Source organism: Melospiza melodia, chromosome 1 (genome assembly GCF_035770615.1).
Source record: "Melospiza melodia melodia isolate bMelMel2 chromosome 1, bMelMel2.pri, whole genome shotgun sequence".
Taxonomy (NCBI): Eukaryota; Metazoa; Chordata; class Aves; order Passeriformes; family Passerellidae; genus Melospiza; species Melospiza melodia.
In genome coordinates, this window is record NC_086194.1 from 169,270,547 (window position 1) to 169,286,622 (window position 16,076).

The window sequence follows — 16,076 nt, forward strand, 5'->3', positions numbered from 1 at the left end:
CAGCAGCAATCAGGAGTTATGGGCAAGCAGAGCTATTTGAGATTCCTGCTCTCAGGTTGTCCTTCTGGAATTATTTTCACTCTGGCATTGCAGAGTGCAGAAAGCATCTTGTTTTGCACACAGTTACGTCACAAATTCTGATTTTCAGGGGGAAACACGGTCCCCTGTATAGAGTAAATAAAGAGGGAATGTCCACAGGCTCATTGTGTTGCCTTTTCCATCAGGGACTTCTCAAAGCAAGTGGCTTTCACAAAGGAGGAGACGTGAGCAGAGCTGCACTACACCAACATCTGAGGATTGGATTGTTAGGGTTTTGGGGAGGGTTGAGTAGTTTCACACCCCAGAAATGAAACTTACTATTCAAAGTTATTAGTAAAATACAGGGTTATAACTGCTCAGATCTGGGGACAGCTTTTGCTTTTCCCCAACTCACCTCCCTTAATTTGAACATCGCTCCCAGGAATATTCACTGAAGTGGTATAGAACATGATAATAAAATTATTTCTACTTTTATTAATTTTTCAGTTAAAAATCTAACAATCAGCCACAATTTCAACTCCATTCCATCCAGACTTGGAGATCATAACCCACACTTGGATACCAAGTACAAAGAACAGTTACAATTCAAGCTATTTTACTTCTTTTGTGGTAGAAAATTTGCCATGGTGAAGTTATGCATTATAGTTGCATGACAGTACCACCACAAAGGAAAGCCAAAAGGTCAGCTTCAAAACTGAAACATTTAAAAAAATGTTCATTATAATTCATAAAACTTTCAAACTTTACAGGAATACAGCTTCAAGAGCAAAAGCAGCACTTTGGGGGCAATCATCACTGAGTTGTATAATAGCAAAGGAAAAGCAGTGTCCGCCTTCCTTCGGAATTTGACATTTCTGTCATACACAGAAGTTCCCAATAAAATTCTAAAAATAATTGGTCCCACATTATCTCATTTACAATAAGTAGAGAAAAAAGATACCTAGGGCAGAAGGCCTTTATTTGCTTTAAAATCCAGTGGTGGAAATTGAAGGTAAGACGAATTAGAGCTAATGGTAAAATGCACTTTTAAAAGGCTATTTCACCATTACAGGAACTGCTGTAAGGATGGAGAAAGTTTTCTGCCACTGAAATATTTCCATAAAATTGGCTAACTTCCAAAAATGCCTGCTTCAGCTCAGAGTTCTTGGCATGATGCTGAAACCTCAGAGGTAAATTTATCAGGATCAGATTAGATGGATGATCAGTAGAAAGTTTTCCACCAAGGCTACAAGAATAGATTCCCAGCATCTGGATAACTTTCCAATTTTTTATACTTCAGATCATTTGCTCTCCATTTGTAGCTATTCCCCTCATTATTCTAGCCTGGAACACCTATAGTCTACAGGTGATGACCAAGCAAGCAGATAAACTCAGGGAGAGGATGTGGATCGCCAGCAGCACTGACCAACAAGAGGTAGAAAAACAAATGAAGAATAACATGGAAGAATTGAACATGGAAAAATAACATGGAAGAATTAAAACAAAAAGACACTGCTGCCATAGGGAACAAGCACCATGCAAGGGGCAAAATCCAGAAATGGCTTTTGATAAAAGATCAAGGTTCTAGGCAAAGAAATACTAATATTGAATTCTCAGTGAAGAATGCAGGATTTCAAATGATTTTTTCATATTCTTAAGAAACAAGATTACATCACCCTTTTAATGGGATGGAGCATTTGGTGCTTATTTTGACAATATTCCCAACTCCACATCTTTTGTGATCTTGGGCAAGCAATTTATTCCTTGTTCTGGACTCTCAGCTGCTGCATCAAATGGCAGGAACAGCAATAATTGTTTATGACTTCCATTTATTAGTAATAAAAATAATACTTGCATTTGCACAGTGTCTAACCAAAAATGAGTAGAATTTCACATAATTACTCAAGCAAATTACTGAAATGGACTGTTCACCTTGCTGGGCATTTGATACAAAGATATAACCTAGCTGAAAGTAAACTTGAAAAAAATTAGACACATCAGTTACTGCCATGAAGCAATGTAGAAGCTTCCTTGCTCCAGAGATTTACTTTATTACAAAATATGTATTTTAATTGCTTCTTGTCATTTGTCTTTTTCTCTTCTCAGACTTATCTCAGCTAAACCAATAATGTTTTAAGAGCCCCAGGTTTAAAATTAGCAAGTCATTCTGAGTCCTCCACTCTTACCAATCTGTAAAATGTGATGTATTATGCTCACTGTATTTAATAACTACAGACAGCTGAAGCACATCCAAGTCACTTAATAGTAATATTTATACTAATTTATCATCAAACTACACAGCTCTAAGTGGTGCAGCAAATACTCCACACAAAAACAACATGCACCAGTTTAAAGGCTAAATTTCCCAATGTAATATTCATAGTACTTTGATTTTCTATTACCAGAGAACATGCTTTTTATTCCATTTAAACACAAGAACATTAGGAATTTAATTTCCTTTAAGATTACACACCTACAGAAAATCAGGTCTAATGAATCATAGAGAAACATCTAAGAAATGACACTCTATTTGATCAACACCCTCAAATTCCTACACTTTTCCCTCTTCACACAACATTTTTTTCATCACCTGCTTTTCCCTCTCACATCATCAGTTGCTGCAATTCACAGCAAGATCAGCAATTTAATGACAACACAGAGAAACCAATTTCATAAAATGACCAACAAAATTTGAGCTGGATCTGTTTTATCTAACACAATATTAAAAGCTGCATTCATTTCAGTCTCAGGGCTTTTTCTTCTTTGTCTTACAAAGAATTTCCTCTCCTCTACTTTTGATGGTTTTAGATAATTTTCATTGCTTGGAAATTTCAGCATTTTGAAGTCAATCTTGTCCTACTCCCGCTAACAAAGACTTAGCTTCTGACTGATCAATGATAAATTTAGCACATCATCATTATTAGTACTAAATTAAAAAGCTTGAAACACACTTGTAAATAAATTGAAATTCTACTAAGCAATCCCTCTTGCAGACCATCTTACTGCAAAATTCAAATCTAACACATTTAAAACCTGGTTTACCCATGAACAGCAAATGTGGAGCTTGCTGGGATGATTCTCCAGTCACTTCCCTCAGTGAACCAAAGTTGGTAAAGCAGATTCTGAGGAGCCCTTTCAAAAATGCTTTGGCATCAATTACAACCAACACAGTCTGCACTTCCCATTTCTTCTGAGCAAAGCTGCCACACCTGACCCACCCTTCTGGAGTGCCCACAGTGATAAATTACTATAGTTCCTTCTCTTTCTCATATTCCTGGGGAAGGCAGCTATTAACAATGCCACTTCTAGCTAAACAGAACACTCACAGTCTAAAGATTTTATTTCTCTTTTATCAAGATGCTGTTTATCTCCTTGGCCAGCTGCCCAAAACTCAGAACAAAAATCTAAGCCTTACTATGATCTGCCTCTATGACTGAGGAACTGAAAATATTTCAATTTAAAAAAGAAGTTATTTGAAATATTAAGAAATTTAACTTGTGTGCAGATTTATTTATTTATTCTCAAATGGAGAGAAAAAACTATGGCACAGTGTTTATCACAGCCTGCAGTACAGCTATTCCTCATTACTTGTCAATGCACTGAGTTTTGTGGGTAAAAGACCACAGAAAATTATTAAATCAATAAAATTTATGGAATTTCAAAAATGTTCCATCAAACATTTGGAATGAAAACATCATCATATGCAGGATGAGCAATATTTAAGTAAAAATGCAGCATGAGGCTGAAAAAAACTTCAGCAGCAAATGTCTGGATCTACAACACGAGCACTGTAAATGTGCCCAGGTAAGAACCAAGTAAATAAGGCACCTGAAATAAAGAGTGGTCTGTGGTCCAAACCCTGCCTGACCTCCCTCATCTGTTCTCATTAAAAGAGGAAAACTGAACATGCAAGAACTTGCAAGTGCAAAGTTAATGTGTAAAACCCCAGAGGGATTCTGCATTTGTGACACCCGACCATGGAGCACACAGCAGGTCACACTCTGAGAGCTCCAGGCTGCAGGGGCTCTCTGAGCTCTGGAAGAACATTTTGAGGAAATTTATCACCTAGTGCAAGAGCATTCACACAAACATCTCAGTTTCTCATTATTCTTAAAATTTCTTACAGAGGTGACTGAACTTTCACCACCCTGTTCCAGATGTCTGTTCCAAACCTCCCTCCCTCCCTCCACGTCAAGTTTCCAGCTCAGCAGTTCTTCACATGAGCCCATCTTTATTATTTCTCCATTATTCAAACCCAGTCAACTTCCCCTCCTTTTCTCCCCTCACTTTCTGTGCAGCCAACCTCCTCCTACAAAAGCCAACCTCAGTATTGAGATTTTTTTCCTGACTTATCACAATGTCATTATGGATGTGACCACCTCCAGCTGGTCCCATAAGCTCTGTTTATTGTGCTGGTGTCAACTTTCATTTCTCTTTGTCCATCTTTAGACAAGAAAGAGATGAAGTGTGGTTTATACAGGAGATTGCCCCTGCAGCTACTCCTGATGAGAGATTTGGTTGGGTATGAGCAGGGTATCATCACTTGTTTTCTGAGTGACAATGAAGGAAGTCCAAAAAAAAGTGCTTTTGACATGCAGACAGTGAATTCTTCCAATTTTTTTTCTACTAGTACTTTAAAAAATTTTTAATCCTCCTTTCATGTCAAATAAAATGGGAAAAATAGCAAGTTCTAAACAAAATCACATTGAAATTGAAGATTCTACTGTGCTAATATTGAATGTAAAATACAAGACAAGCTGAATGAATTGAATTTATCCAAACCCAAGGGGCAGTAGGGTTTTTTTCCACCCCTGGCTCTAGGGAATAGATTTAGTCAAGTATTTTCTTAATGTTCTGAATTGCAGTCCTCTCTAGGGCACAACAGACTGTTCCTTTCTTGAGAGACCAATTCACAGAAGGAGAGGAAGAGGAGTGGAGAGCAGAAATTGTGTGGAATACTCAACTATTTATAGAACTCCAGGGAAGATAAGCAAAGCTGAACTGGGCAGGGAAGGAAAGTTAAAAGCATTTAGACCCAGACTGCTCAAAAATTGCCAACTTTCATCCAGATCCAAATCCAGATCGTAATCAAATTTTGCCAGACAGGTACCAGCTGCCAAAAACCCATTTCTCCCTTGTTTTTGCAGAATATCTCTGTTTTTATAATCCACTTTATCTCAAAGAAAACTGCAAATTTTGGCCAGGAAGGCAATAAAAAACACCTTGCTGACTTGGCAAAGGTTGATGTGGCTCACAGCTCCAATTTGAGCAGGCTTCAGGAGATGTGAGTGGCCTTCTGGCACTCGCATCACAAATTGTCAATTATAAAATATAAGATATGTATTATTTTGATAAAAATCAGATTTGGAAGTGAAAGAGCTTTGTTTATTTTTTATCTTCTACCATCTTGAAAGTTATTAGGGAAATGAGATAGAAACATAAAACTTGACATGTTTAATATTAAGGGAGAACTCAGGGCCACACAATTTATAAGCATAGTAATGAATTCCAAAATAGGACAGAGTGGAAGTACAACATCCTAACTGGACTATTGTGCCTAAGATCTTATTCCTATATTCACATTTCTTCAATGAAAAGGAATCTAAATTTCAGTTGTGTTCTATAGACTCTACATCTACTCTAAATTCAGCAGCACCCAAAATTATTTTTAAAATTAAAAAAAAAATCCCATTTGTTCTGTTTAAGGGCTTAAACTTAGAATAGATATAAGGTTTATGAACAAAAGGAGTTAGAACTTAAAGTATCAACAATATAAAGTTTATCCCTATTAGCAGCACACTTTCAAATAGAAGAGTAAAGCCTGAGAATTGAATAGAAAAAAAATCCAATTAAGGCCTGCATCTCATCTTAATACACTGCTGAGTAAATCAGAAAAGATACATTAAAGACAGTGTGTTAAATTAAATTAGCTCTACATACTGTATTTTAACACTTCCTACCATTTACTGAGAGTGCAGGAACAGAGCAGTTTTATGAGAGTACTTAAACCCTTCCAGCTTCTGCAGCTGAATCTCCAGAATTACAGCTCACATTCAGGATGCAGAAGGAAATTCTCCTGAACAAACAAGTCTCAAAACAAATAAAGAAGTCAGCCAAATCCCTTATAAATTATAAACCAGCCCTGTCTGCCAAACAACTGCCCAGTAAGCACTGGGAATGTTTAACAGCTTAAACCAAGGGTTTGAAAAACTCACAATATGCTTTCAAAGTTTTCATCACCCAGCCAGAAGAGCTCTCCATTTCAACTCTTCATTTGGGTTGGACTGATCTCTGAAGCTCAAGTCCATATGGAATAAGGACTGAAGTGCCAGTTTGTTTCTTCCATCTGACAAGAACTAGACCCCACCACAAAATCTCAGCTTCCAAGCATGAAAAGCAGTGCAGAATGCCCCAGGTTCAAACTGGCACTGCGTTTGCTGAGAGATTATGGCATCTGGTTACATTTCTCACTGCAGCTTTTGCATGGAGACATAGAATAATTGAATTTCTGAACACACTGCAGTGTTACTCAAAAAGTAACAGATTCAGCCTCAAACCTGACATTCACACACCACAGCAATGGTGAAAGGCTGAGTTACCCTCAGCAGAGTAATTAATCCTTTCATGCAGATGCACCCTGGAACAACCAAGGAGTTTAGACAAGGCTCAGCACAACAACCCAGCACTGAACAGCAGAAAAGAATATCTGAACATAATATTACAGCCTGAGATTCCATTCAGCTTGAGGGTATAAGCAAGCTTTATGATGAGGTCATAAAGCAATTTTTTACACTGAATTTATGAGCTCATTGTAACAGTCATTTCCAGAAGCCAGTGACTGGTTTATTAGGAGACAGCCTACAGCAAAATTGGAAACAGAGATTGCAGAGAACCTCGACTGCAATATCCAAGACTGAAGCACAAATTCTGTAAGGCAAACAAGTAGGGAGGGAAGGTTTAAGCATGAGGCTTATAAATATCTGAACAAGGACATTTAAGAATCAGCAACACGAGAAGCATTGATTTACACTCACTTTCATTTGCAGAAATTCACTTTTATTTGAAGATGAGCTTATGCACAGCATGCAGGATTGAAAAATAACCACTACCCCTGAATATTCACACCAGACACCTATTGTTAAATCATGAATAAGTGAAAGCAGAGTGTTTTCACCACACATACAAATTGTTTAAGATCCATCTTGCTTCTTAAGTTAAAAACTCCCACTTGCTTCTTACATTAGTCCTTGTCAAACCACTCTAATTGGCACAACAATAAAGCAAATGTAATCCAGAGCTCACCCCAAACTGCTCTGTGAGGGACAAACAGCCCAAAAATCCAGATTTGTTCTGCTGCCATAGGGAGAAACTCAAGGATTTTTAAGGAGGTTCTAGGGAACTCAAAAAGGTTCATAAATATCAAACATTTTGAGACTCAGCATCAAAGGGAATCTTGGATCCTCTCTCATGTGCAGATCCCAGCTTGTTTCATTTCACACAGCAATGTCTGAGCAAAAGCATTTGACAACAAATATAATTCATGTACTCAAAGACACCCAGTCTAAACCAGAGAGACTGAAATCCAAAACTGCAGCAAATTCCTCAAAACTCAGCCAAGACAACTGGATCACAGCACATTCTAATGATATCTATAAATTCTTAATTGACTGGATTGTTTACAGTAACTCCCTGTTATCTATGGTTTGGAATTTATCTGGCTTTCATTTCAAGCTATTGGTGGTTCCTATGCTGCTTCCTACTAAAGAGCAGTGTCAAAACAGAAGCCACAAGCAGAAATCCACATTATCACAGAATGACTGCCTAAAGAGGCAAGTACATCTCCTCACTTAAAACAGGTCATTTTTTCTGGTCATTTACCCACTACCCACTATGTCTGTCCATGTACGTAGAGAGTTAATTATGTGCACAGCCCAGTGAATCAAAAAACATTTTTAGCATAGTTCTAAATAGTTTTGAGCTCCATAGGCATTTTTAATTCAAGCAGATCCAGTTATTGGTTTATAGTAGTTTAATTGGGACAAACTCCAAGCATGCTACAGGTTCTGTACAGCAGTGATGCTCATCAGGCTCAGGACACAGACACATTTACTCAGCAAAGAATCTTTGGTGCTGTTGGAATGTGTATTCCCTACTCAACATAGTTTTGATCATCTGAATGATTCTTCCATCACAAAATACCAATTAAATCAAAATTCATTCCATAACCCTGGCAACAGGATCCAGCATGTGCCTTCCCACCACAGTTTTTCTACACATGCTAAAAGCCAAGTTTCTGCTTTACACCCCTTCAATATCCTTCTAATACTATCACACAGATCATTGGGAACCTGCAACTTCTTGGTTGCCAGGACAACTGATTGACAAGCAAAAAGTGCACCAAAATGCTTTTTTCATTGTACTTGGAACAAACTTCTGCATTTCTAGATTTTTTAGTCCTATCTTGAAGTAACACTCCCATTGCTGCTGTAACTGAGAAGTATCTACAGGTCAGACATGATACATAAATCTCTGAACTTAATTAATGTTAGACATTTTGTTCACTTAAATAGCAAATTATTTCCTCAATCATGCTCATTTAGATTTGCAAACAATTGGGAAACACCTTACTATGTCATAAAAAAAAAAAAATAAAGACTTGAGTAATTTTGCTAAGACCTTTCCTGTGCTGCAGAATCAATTGATGATGAATTAACAGTGCTAATGATCCAAAAGAAACACATTTACAAATTAACAGCTTCACCTGTTAATTGCTCAGATAGAATTGTGAATTGTGAAGGTATCAAATTCACAGGCAAAGCAAGTCACTGAGAAAAGCAGAGCCTGTGTTTGCTTCTCAGCCAAACACACACAAAGCCAAATTTTGCCACATATAACACTCACTCTAATTCCTGACAGGATGAGCTGATGCAGAACATGGATCTGTGCAGGAAATGTTACAAATACTGCACACCACACAACATTCACCAAAAGCTGGGAAGAGACCAATGAAGTGCTACAGTCCATCATTTACAATCTTTCTTATTTTCATCTCAAATTATATCTTCAAATCTGGCCATTATGAAGCTAAATTTATTTCATGCTCTAAACAACAACTTTACACTTTCAACAGGGAAGATCTGCCCCAGAAAAGCAAAGAGCAGCTTAGGCCAGGGCAGATTTGGTAAGCACAGTGCAGCTTCCACCTACACAACTCTTCTTCTACCCTGCTACTTTTCTTTACTTTTCCTTTGACTCTCTCAACTATTCTGTTTTATTACTTGTAGGAACATCACTAAAAAAAACCTCACTGCAAGAAAGCCAAGAATTCACAGAGAAGCACCTTCCTACAGAGTAAATAGCTTGAGAAAGCACCATGAGGTGAGCTGACAGCTCCCCCAGTACACCACAGGGACAGCCAGCTCTGCAATTTCCACTCTTAGCCTGATCTTTCTTCACCTTTTTTGTTTGTTGGCTCTAATATAACAATCCAAACACAGAACATCAAGCTGTGCTAAAGGAAACCAAAAGGAAATATTTATGAGACAAGGAAACCTTTGTTTTTTAATCACACAACAAACCATAGCACAGTACAACTAAAAAACGACAGGTTTTACTTATTTTGGTGTCATTCCCCTACCTTGACGTGACTGAAATCACCAACTTTGCTGCTTTCCTGGGGATTAAGAGGTTTGGTCTCCACTCTTGGTTTGACAACCTGCCTGAAAGGACTGGAGAGTGGGAGCCCACTGACACTGATTCCATCTGGAAAACAGAACAAAGAGAATTACTTTTGCTTGTCTCATGCTATGTTTTGTTCCAATTAATATTATATCTTATTATCAAAGGGAGAGAAAAGACACAAAATTTATATTAACCTTTTACACAAAAAGACAAAACAGAAGACAAAGATTATTTGGCTGTTTCTCCCAGGACACCAAAAATAATCAAACTTGACCACACCAAAAACTCAGTGAATATCACGGGGAAGGATGGAAACTGCATTTGAAATAATCACAATAGAGATGTCAGGTTAATAATATAAAATTACTTTTAACATTTACAGTATTAAAATAAAAATCAAAGTTTGTGGTTTTCCATGTCAGTGTGATCCTATCAGCTCCTTAAGATCCTTAAATTAATTTCTGATACAAGGATTTCTTTTTAAAGTGTATATTGTGGAAAATGACAGAAAATAGAGATGTCATATTTTGTACATCTACTAATGCAAAAATAGATTAAATAGTTCTCACATATAAAGGAGGCAGAATGGAAAGTTAAGGTTTCCATTGTAAGAGTCAACAAAAAAGCTTAAAAATACCCTGGGAGGAATGTCCTGAGAGTTTGGTGCTTACTCCCAGTCTGGGTACTGGCACACACAGGATGACAAAGATACAACACAACAATTTAACAGTTTCTTTACTGCCAACAAGGTGTAACTTGAAGGTAAATAAATGCACTGCAGCACATTTGGGGTCCTCAACCCAAAAACTCTAAGCACAAATTTAAAATGTTTGAAAATTACTGCTGAATCAAAAGAATTAGAAGAACAAGAGAATTAAAACAAGGAAGCTTTAACAGTAAAAATAGATTCACTATTTGTTATTATTTACATCCAAAGAATAGAAATACTTTGTTCCTTGATGCTGTGCAGAGCAAGTGCAATCCACAAACACCAACTAAATACAAGCAAAATCTCGTGTACAGCAACAGAGACATAGAGCTGAACACACAGGAAACACCAAATTGTGACAGAAAATCCAACAAATTTCCTAAATTGCTCCCATGAAATCTGGACATGCTGAAGATACATTTCTCAAAAGAAGAAATCACAAGAACAAGATGGAACATGAAAGGGTTTTGCTTCATTAAACTTCACAGGTATCCAAAGGAGAAAACAAAGGGATTATTCCCATATTCCCTTACTTGCAATTTCCTTCACTAAGTAATTCTAAAATTCACCTTTGCACTGAATAAATATCCTAAAAAAATTCTATCAGTTCCTGGGGGAGAGCAGGACAGGAGGTGAGCATCCTGCCCATGCAATGCAGCAGGACCATGAAAAAGACAAAACACAGAAATAAATACAGAACTACATTTGATCACAGGCTTTGCAAGCTGCTCTTTCAAAATGAAAATTAGAAGTTTTAATTGAGGAAAAATATTCTCCTCCAACTGATGAATGATTTTCACTAGTTCTATATTTAGAACAAAAACTGACACTGACTGGTGCATAAAATTGCAAATTAAAACATGAAAGGAACCAAGTATGAAAACCTGCATGGCATTAGTCACATTTTCCACTTCTTATATGGCATGAGCTTTATTTCTTTGAGAGAAGAATAGATAATACCTAAAACATCACAGAGATACAGCTAATGCCTTTCTTAATTACTTTATCTTTTAAAATCCCATTTTATTTTTAATTTCTACAGTGGTGTGGGGGGAAGAAAAAACAATCGTTTAAACATTTTCTCTGGAAAGAAAACATTTTTAACTCTCTAATTTGTATCTGAAAAAGGAAGTTTTCTAACAAAGGAGACATCAGGATGAAAGGGAAGTCCAAGGTAACTTGGTAGTGGTTGAACTTTCTGTCTCCAGTCTGTGGCACTTGCACAGAACCAGTGCCAGGCACTTTGTGATGCTGTAAATGACTCAGCCCTTCTCAGCCTGGACTGCTCAAGGCAACTTCTCTGCCAGAGGACAAAAAAAAAATCATTTTCTACCACAAACAACTATTTTTTAAAATTATTTTGTTTCTCCTCTTCTTTGATCAGGCAGCAATGGCAGAAAGGACCTTGCCCAGCTCCCCTGCAATACATTAAATATCCTGTTAAAAACCCTGCTAGGCTGCAGAACTTAATGATGGCAGGAGAAAACACTGAGCACCAATGAAGCAGTTCTCCAGAAGTTTTACATTATTGATACTCATATTTTTTGAGATTTCATACATTTTATTTTCTCTCATGAAGTTCAGAGAGGTGAAGATGCTAAATCCTCCATAGTTTTGTTTTGTCAATCCCAACTGTCAAACATCCTGAGCAGCCTTGTACTATATAAAAAGTATAATTATCTTTCTTTCCACTCTGTCCAGAAATTTTCCTAATTTCAACAATCCACACTGAATATTTCCATGGTAACAGCATATGACCAACACTTTTCCCATGGTAACTGCAAAAACACAGCTTGCCTTTCCAACATCCCAGTCACTGCTGTCACAACAGAGCAAAATCTCCTACCAGCATTTCCTCTCTCCTATCAAATGTTAAGTAAATTGTCAATTTAACTTCATTAGCCACTTTCCCAGCACTCTGCACAGAAGAATCCCACAAAATTTCTTACTTGGATGAGGGAAGTGCATTCAGGTAGTTAAAACTGTGGAATTACAATGAGCACAGAAGGAAGGGGTGGCAGGGGACAGCTCCTGGCCTGTGTCACACTGTGCTGTGCAAGGACCACTGGCCTGACCCAAAAATGGATCCATTTTTACTGTCTGTTAAAGCTTCCTTGTTTTAATTCTCTTGTTCTTCTAATTCTTTTGATTCAACAAGTAATTTTCAAACATTTTAAATTTGTGCTTAGAGTTTTTGGGTTGAGGACCCCAAATGTGCTGCAGTGCGTTTCTTTACCTTCAAGTTACACCTTGTTGGCAGTAAAGAAGCTGTTAAGCTGTTAAATTGTTGTGTTTTATCTTTGTCATCCTGTGTATGCCTGTATCCAGAATGGGAGTAAGCGTCAAACTGTGGACATGACAGCCATGGAGGTCCCAAACCCCATAGAAAGGAAACCCTTTAAAACTGTTCCAGTGACACCACAAAAGTTGGGATTCTGAGGCGGTGTCCAGGCAATTCCATGTCACACAAAATGGAAACTGTGGAAGGTTTTAGGCTGAAATGCTGCTTTTGTCCAGGAGAATTTCATACAATCCAAAAGCACTGCAGCCCTGCTTCCTGCAGCTTCCTCAAAAGCAGCACAGGGACCCTGAGAGGGACAGGAGGAGGAGGAGTCCCAGAATTATTCAGGTCAGAAAAGGCCTCAGAGATCACTGAGTCCAGCCTGTGACCGGACATCACCACATCCAGAGCCCGAGTGCCACGTCCAGCCCTTCCTGAAACACCTCCAGGGATGGAGGCTCCACCACCACCCTGGGCAGCCCATCCAGGGAGGGCAGGAGGGGCTGCTGGCCTGGAGCAGGATCCCTCCTGCAGCCAAGGGATGTTTCTGGGGGGGATTCTGCCCCTCTGCTCTGCTCTGGGGCTCCAAACATCAAAAGGAAGTGGAGCTGCTGGACCAATTCCAAAGGAGGCATCAAAGATGCTCAAAGGGCTGGGATGCCTCTGCTCTGGAGACAGGCTGGGAGAGCTGGAGCTGTGCAGCCTGGAGAAAAGGTTCCAGAGAAAACTCAGAGCCCCTTCCAGGGCCTAAAAGGGATCCAAGAGAGCTGGAGAGAGACTTTTTGCAAGGCCATGGAATGATAAGACAAGATGAGGGTGGCATCAAACTGACAAGGAGAAATTCTTTATCCAGAGCATGATGAGGCCCTGGCACAGGTTGCCCAGAGAATTTGTGGATGCCCCATCCCTGGAAGCGTTCAAAGCCAGGTTAGACAGGGCTTGGAGCAACCTAGGATAGTGGAAGGTATCCCTGTCCATGGCAGGGAGGTGGAATGAGATGATCTTGAGGGTCTCTTCCAATCCAAACCATTCTATGATGCTACATCACAGAATCATAGAGTTTTTCCAAAGTACACAGCTTGATCATAACATATGAAAACTAAATGCCACTTCAACCCATTTGTTTATTTTGTCAATTCTTGCCTGATTGAAATTTCAAAACAAAAACCTCTTGCTAGGCAATATCTCATAAGAACACTGTAACAGCTTTGAAGTTCTTTAAACATGCAGGAAAAAAAAAATAAACCTCGAGACAAGAGACAGACTCTGCTTGCTGAACTTGAATGCCTTTTCTTTTTTTTTTCCCCTAGAAAAAGAGAACTGTATTCTCATGATGTGTGCACAATTCTAGAAACTTGCTGTGTGCAGCAACAAAGAGCAGAATAACACCAAGACACACAGAGTTTGAGGCAATATAATCCACCCTTCACACCTCAGGGGGGCACTGAGATGCAGCTCCTTCCCTCTGTCCAAAATGTGCTCAGGACCATCACAGGAGGGAGCCCAGGCAGCAGCACTCCAGGCAAAGTTCCTGGGAATGCAGCAGCTCTCTGGCACAGCCAACATGAACCAGACTTGAGCTCTTCTTTGAAACCCCATTACCTTTGAAGACAATAATTAACAATAACAAATGCACTGTAAGCAAGGATTTATGTCCTGAGGTTGTTGAACTGAACTAAAATTGGAAGATAAATTTACAATAAGGGTGAATGCAATGAAAGAGAACAAATGAAGTGTAAAGAAATTCATAATAAAACTAGAGATGATGTATGCAGATTACATTAGATGCTAAAATAAAGTGCCTCGGCAAAGGACCAGTATAAAAGGATGGCAGGTTTATTGGCCTGTATGTGCCAATAATCAATTTATTGTTATTTGCCTCATGTTTGTCTTAGTTATTTACATTGTAAAGATTTGGGGTCTGAAACACCAGCTCTCTGTGTATTTGTAGTGGCTGGAGTACTATGGCACTTAGATACTGTTAAAAAATCCCACTCTGTATTAGTCAAACCATGAGACAAGATGATTTGTCTGGTTTAATGTGCAGGGGGAAGAGAAGAGGGCACCTTATCTTCCATAGGCACTAAAGCTGGAATTCAAGAAGAATTCTCAAAAATAGTTCTCAAAAATATTAAGAATATTTTTTAAAGTTACACAGTGATGAATTTATGGAGGACACAGAAGCATCTGTATTTTTAAAAAACAGAACAAAAGGGGAAAAAACCTAATTTACTCATTTCAACAGTACATCCAAACTGGTATCTTCAAACTGCAGAGACAAAAAAAAAAAAAACTTCTTAGAAATCAAGTCACTTCAAAAGAATACTCAGAATAATTAAATGTAATAAAGGCTACTAAGCAGAGTAACATGGAAATGATAATACTGCAACATCTCTGAGGACCCCATCATCATCATCAGTGATACCATTATCCTAATAGAGTCCTCCAGGCTACTTAGTTTCTTGGAAGAACTGTCAAGAGAACATTTAAATTCCAAACCAGGTATCATTCCAACAACAACAACAACAACAACAACAAAAAAAAAAAAAAAAAAAAAAAAAAAAAAAAAAAGAAAGCTTTGTCTGTACATTGTGTAAGTTCAGGGACATTTTAAAGCAGATAAAATCTGGACATTAAAGCAGAAAAACAACAAAGGGAGTAAGAAAAATACACTGGTCTTGCATACCAATGTTAAAAATATTCAAGATTAGTGCTCCTAGAAATATGCTATTATTGGTCTGCAACATTTTTCCCCCTGGAAAAAGGAGTGATGCCTCAAGTTTTAGCTTTCATATTTCCAGATGCTGTACTACATTAGTTTATAACTCTGAACTTCATATAAAGTTAGCAAGTTCTCCTCACAGCTGAGTCAGACAAAACAATCCTTTTCCAGCCCCAGAACCAAGGACACCCCTGCAGCTTCAGGCCCAAAAAGTGCAAACAACAGAGAATTGAGGAGAGCAAACTGGGAGGGTGGGACTGCATAACCTGAAGCTGAAATTGGACAATTAACCCCAATATATAAATGGGCCAAAACTTTTAAAAGTGTGAAAATTCATTACTCACAGTGCATCTTGGGTGGAGCCATGGCCAGGCTCTTGCACTCTCCAAGGTGTGTCCTTTAAAAGCTTTTTAATGAATCCCTGGTTTATTTCTTTAACACTGTCTAGCCTCTGTTCTAGGCAGCCTCTCCAGGCATCAAGAGAAGGGAAGGAGAGACTTAAGGCACAGATTTGCTTCTCTCAATGTGTAATTAATTAGTTCCTTTGATGAGTTTATGAATTTAAATATTCTCACACTTGTCTTTAGGTTCCCTATACAGGGAATAAATGAACATTAACATTCTACACAATGAAGTACTCATTGCAAATTAATTCATTAACTTTA

The 16,076-nt window shown here is 38.2% G+C and overlaps 1 protein-coding gene across 2 annotated transcripts in view; it reads right to left on the minus strand.

Annotated features, from left to right (window-relative positions):
* TRAPPC9 (trafficking protein particle complex subunit 9) overlaps positions 1-16,076 on the minus strand; it is a 452,774-nt gene that overhangs the window by 364,827 nt on the left and 71,871 nt on the right. For both annotated transcript variants that reach the window (XM_063174628.1, XM_063174619.1), the window contains exon 17: positions 9,656-9,780. In XM_063174628.1, the coding sequence (XP_063030698.1) occupies positions 9,656-9,780 (125 nt within the window). The remainder of the gene's footprint in view (positions 1-9,655; positions 9,781-16,076) is intronic.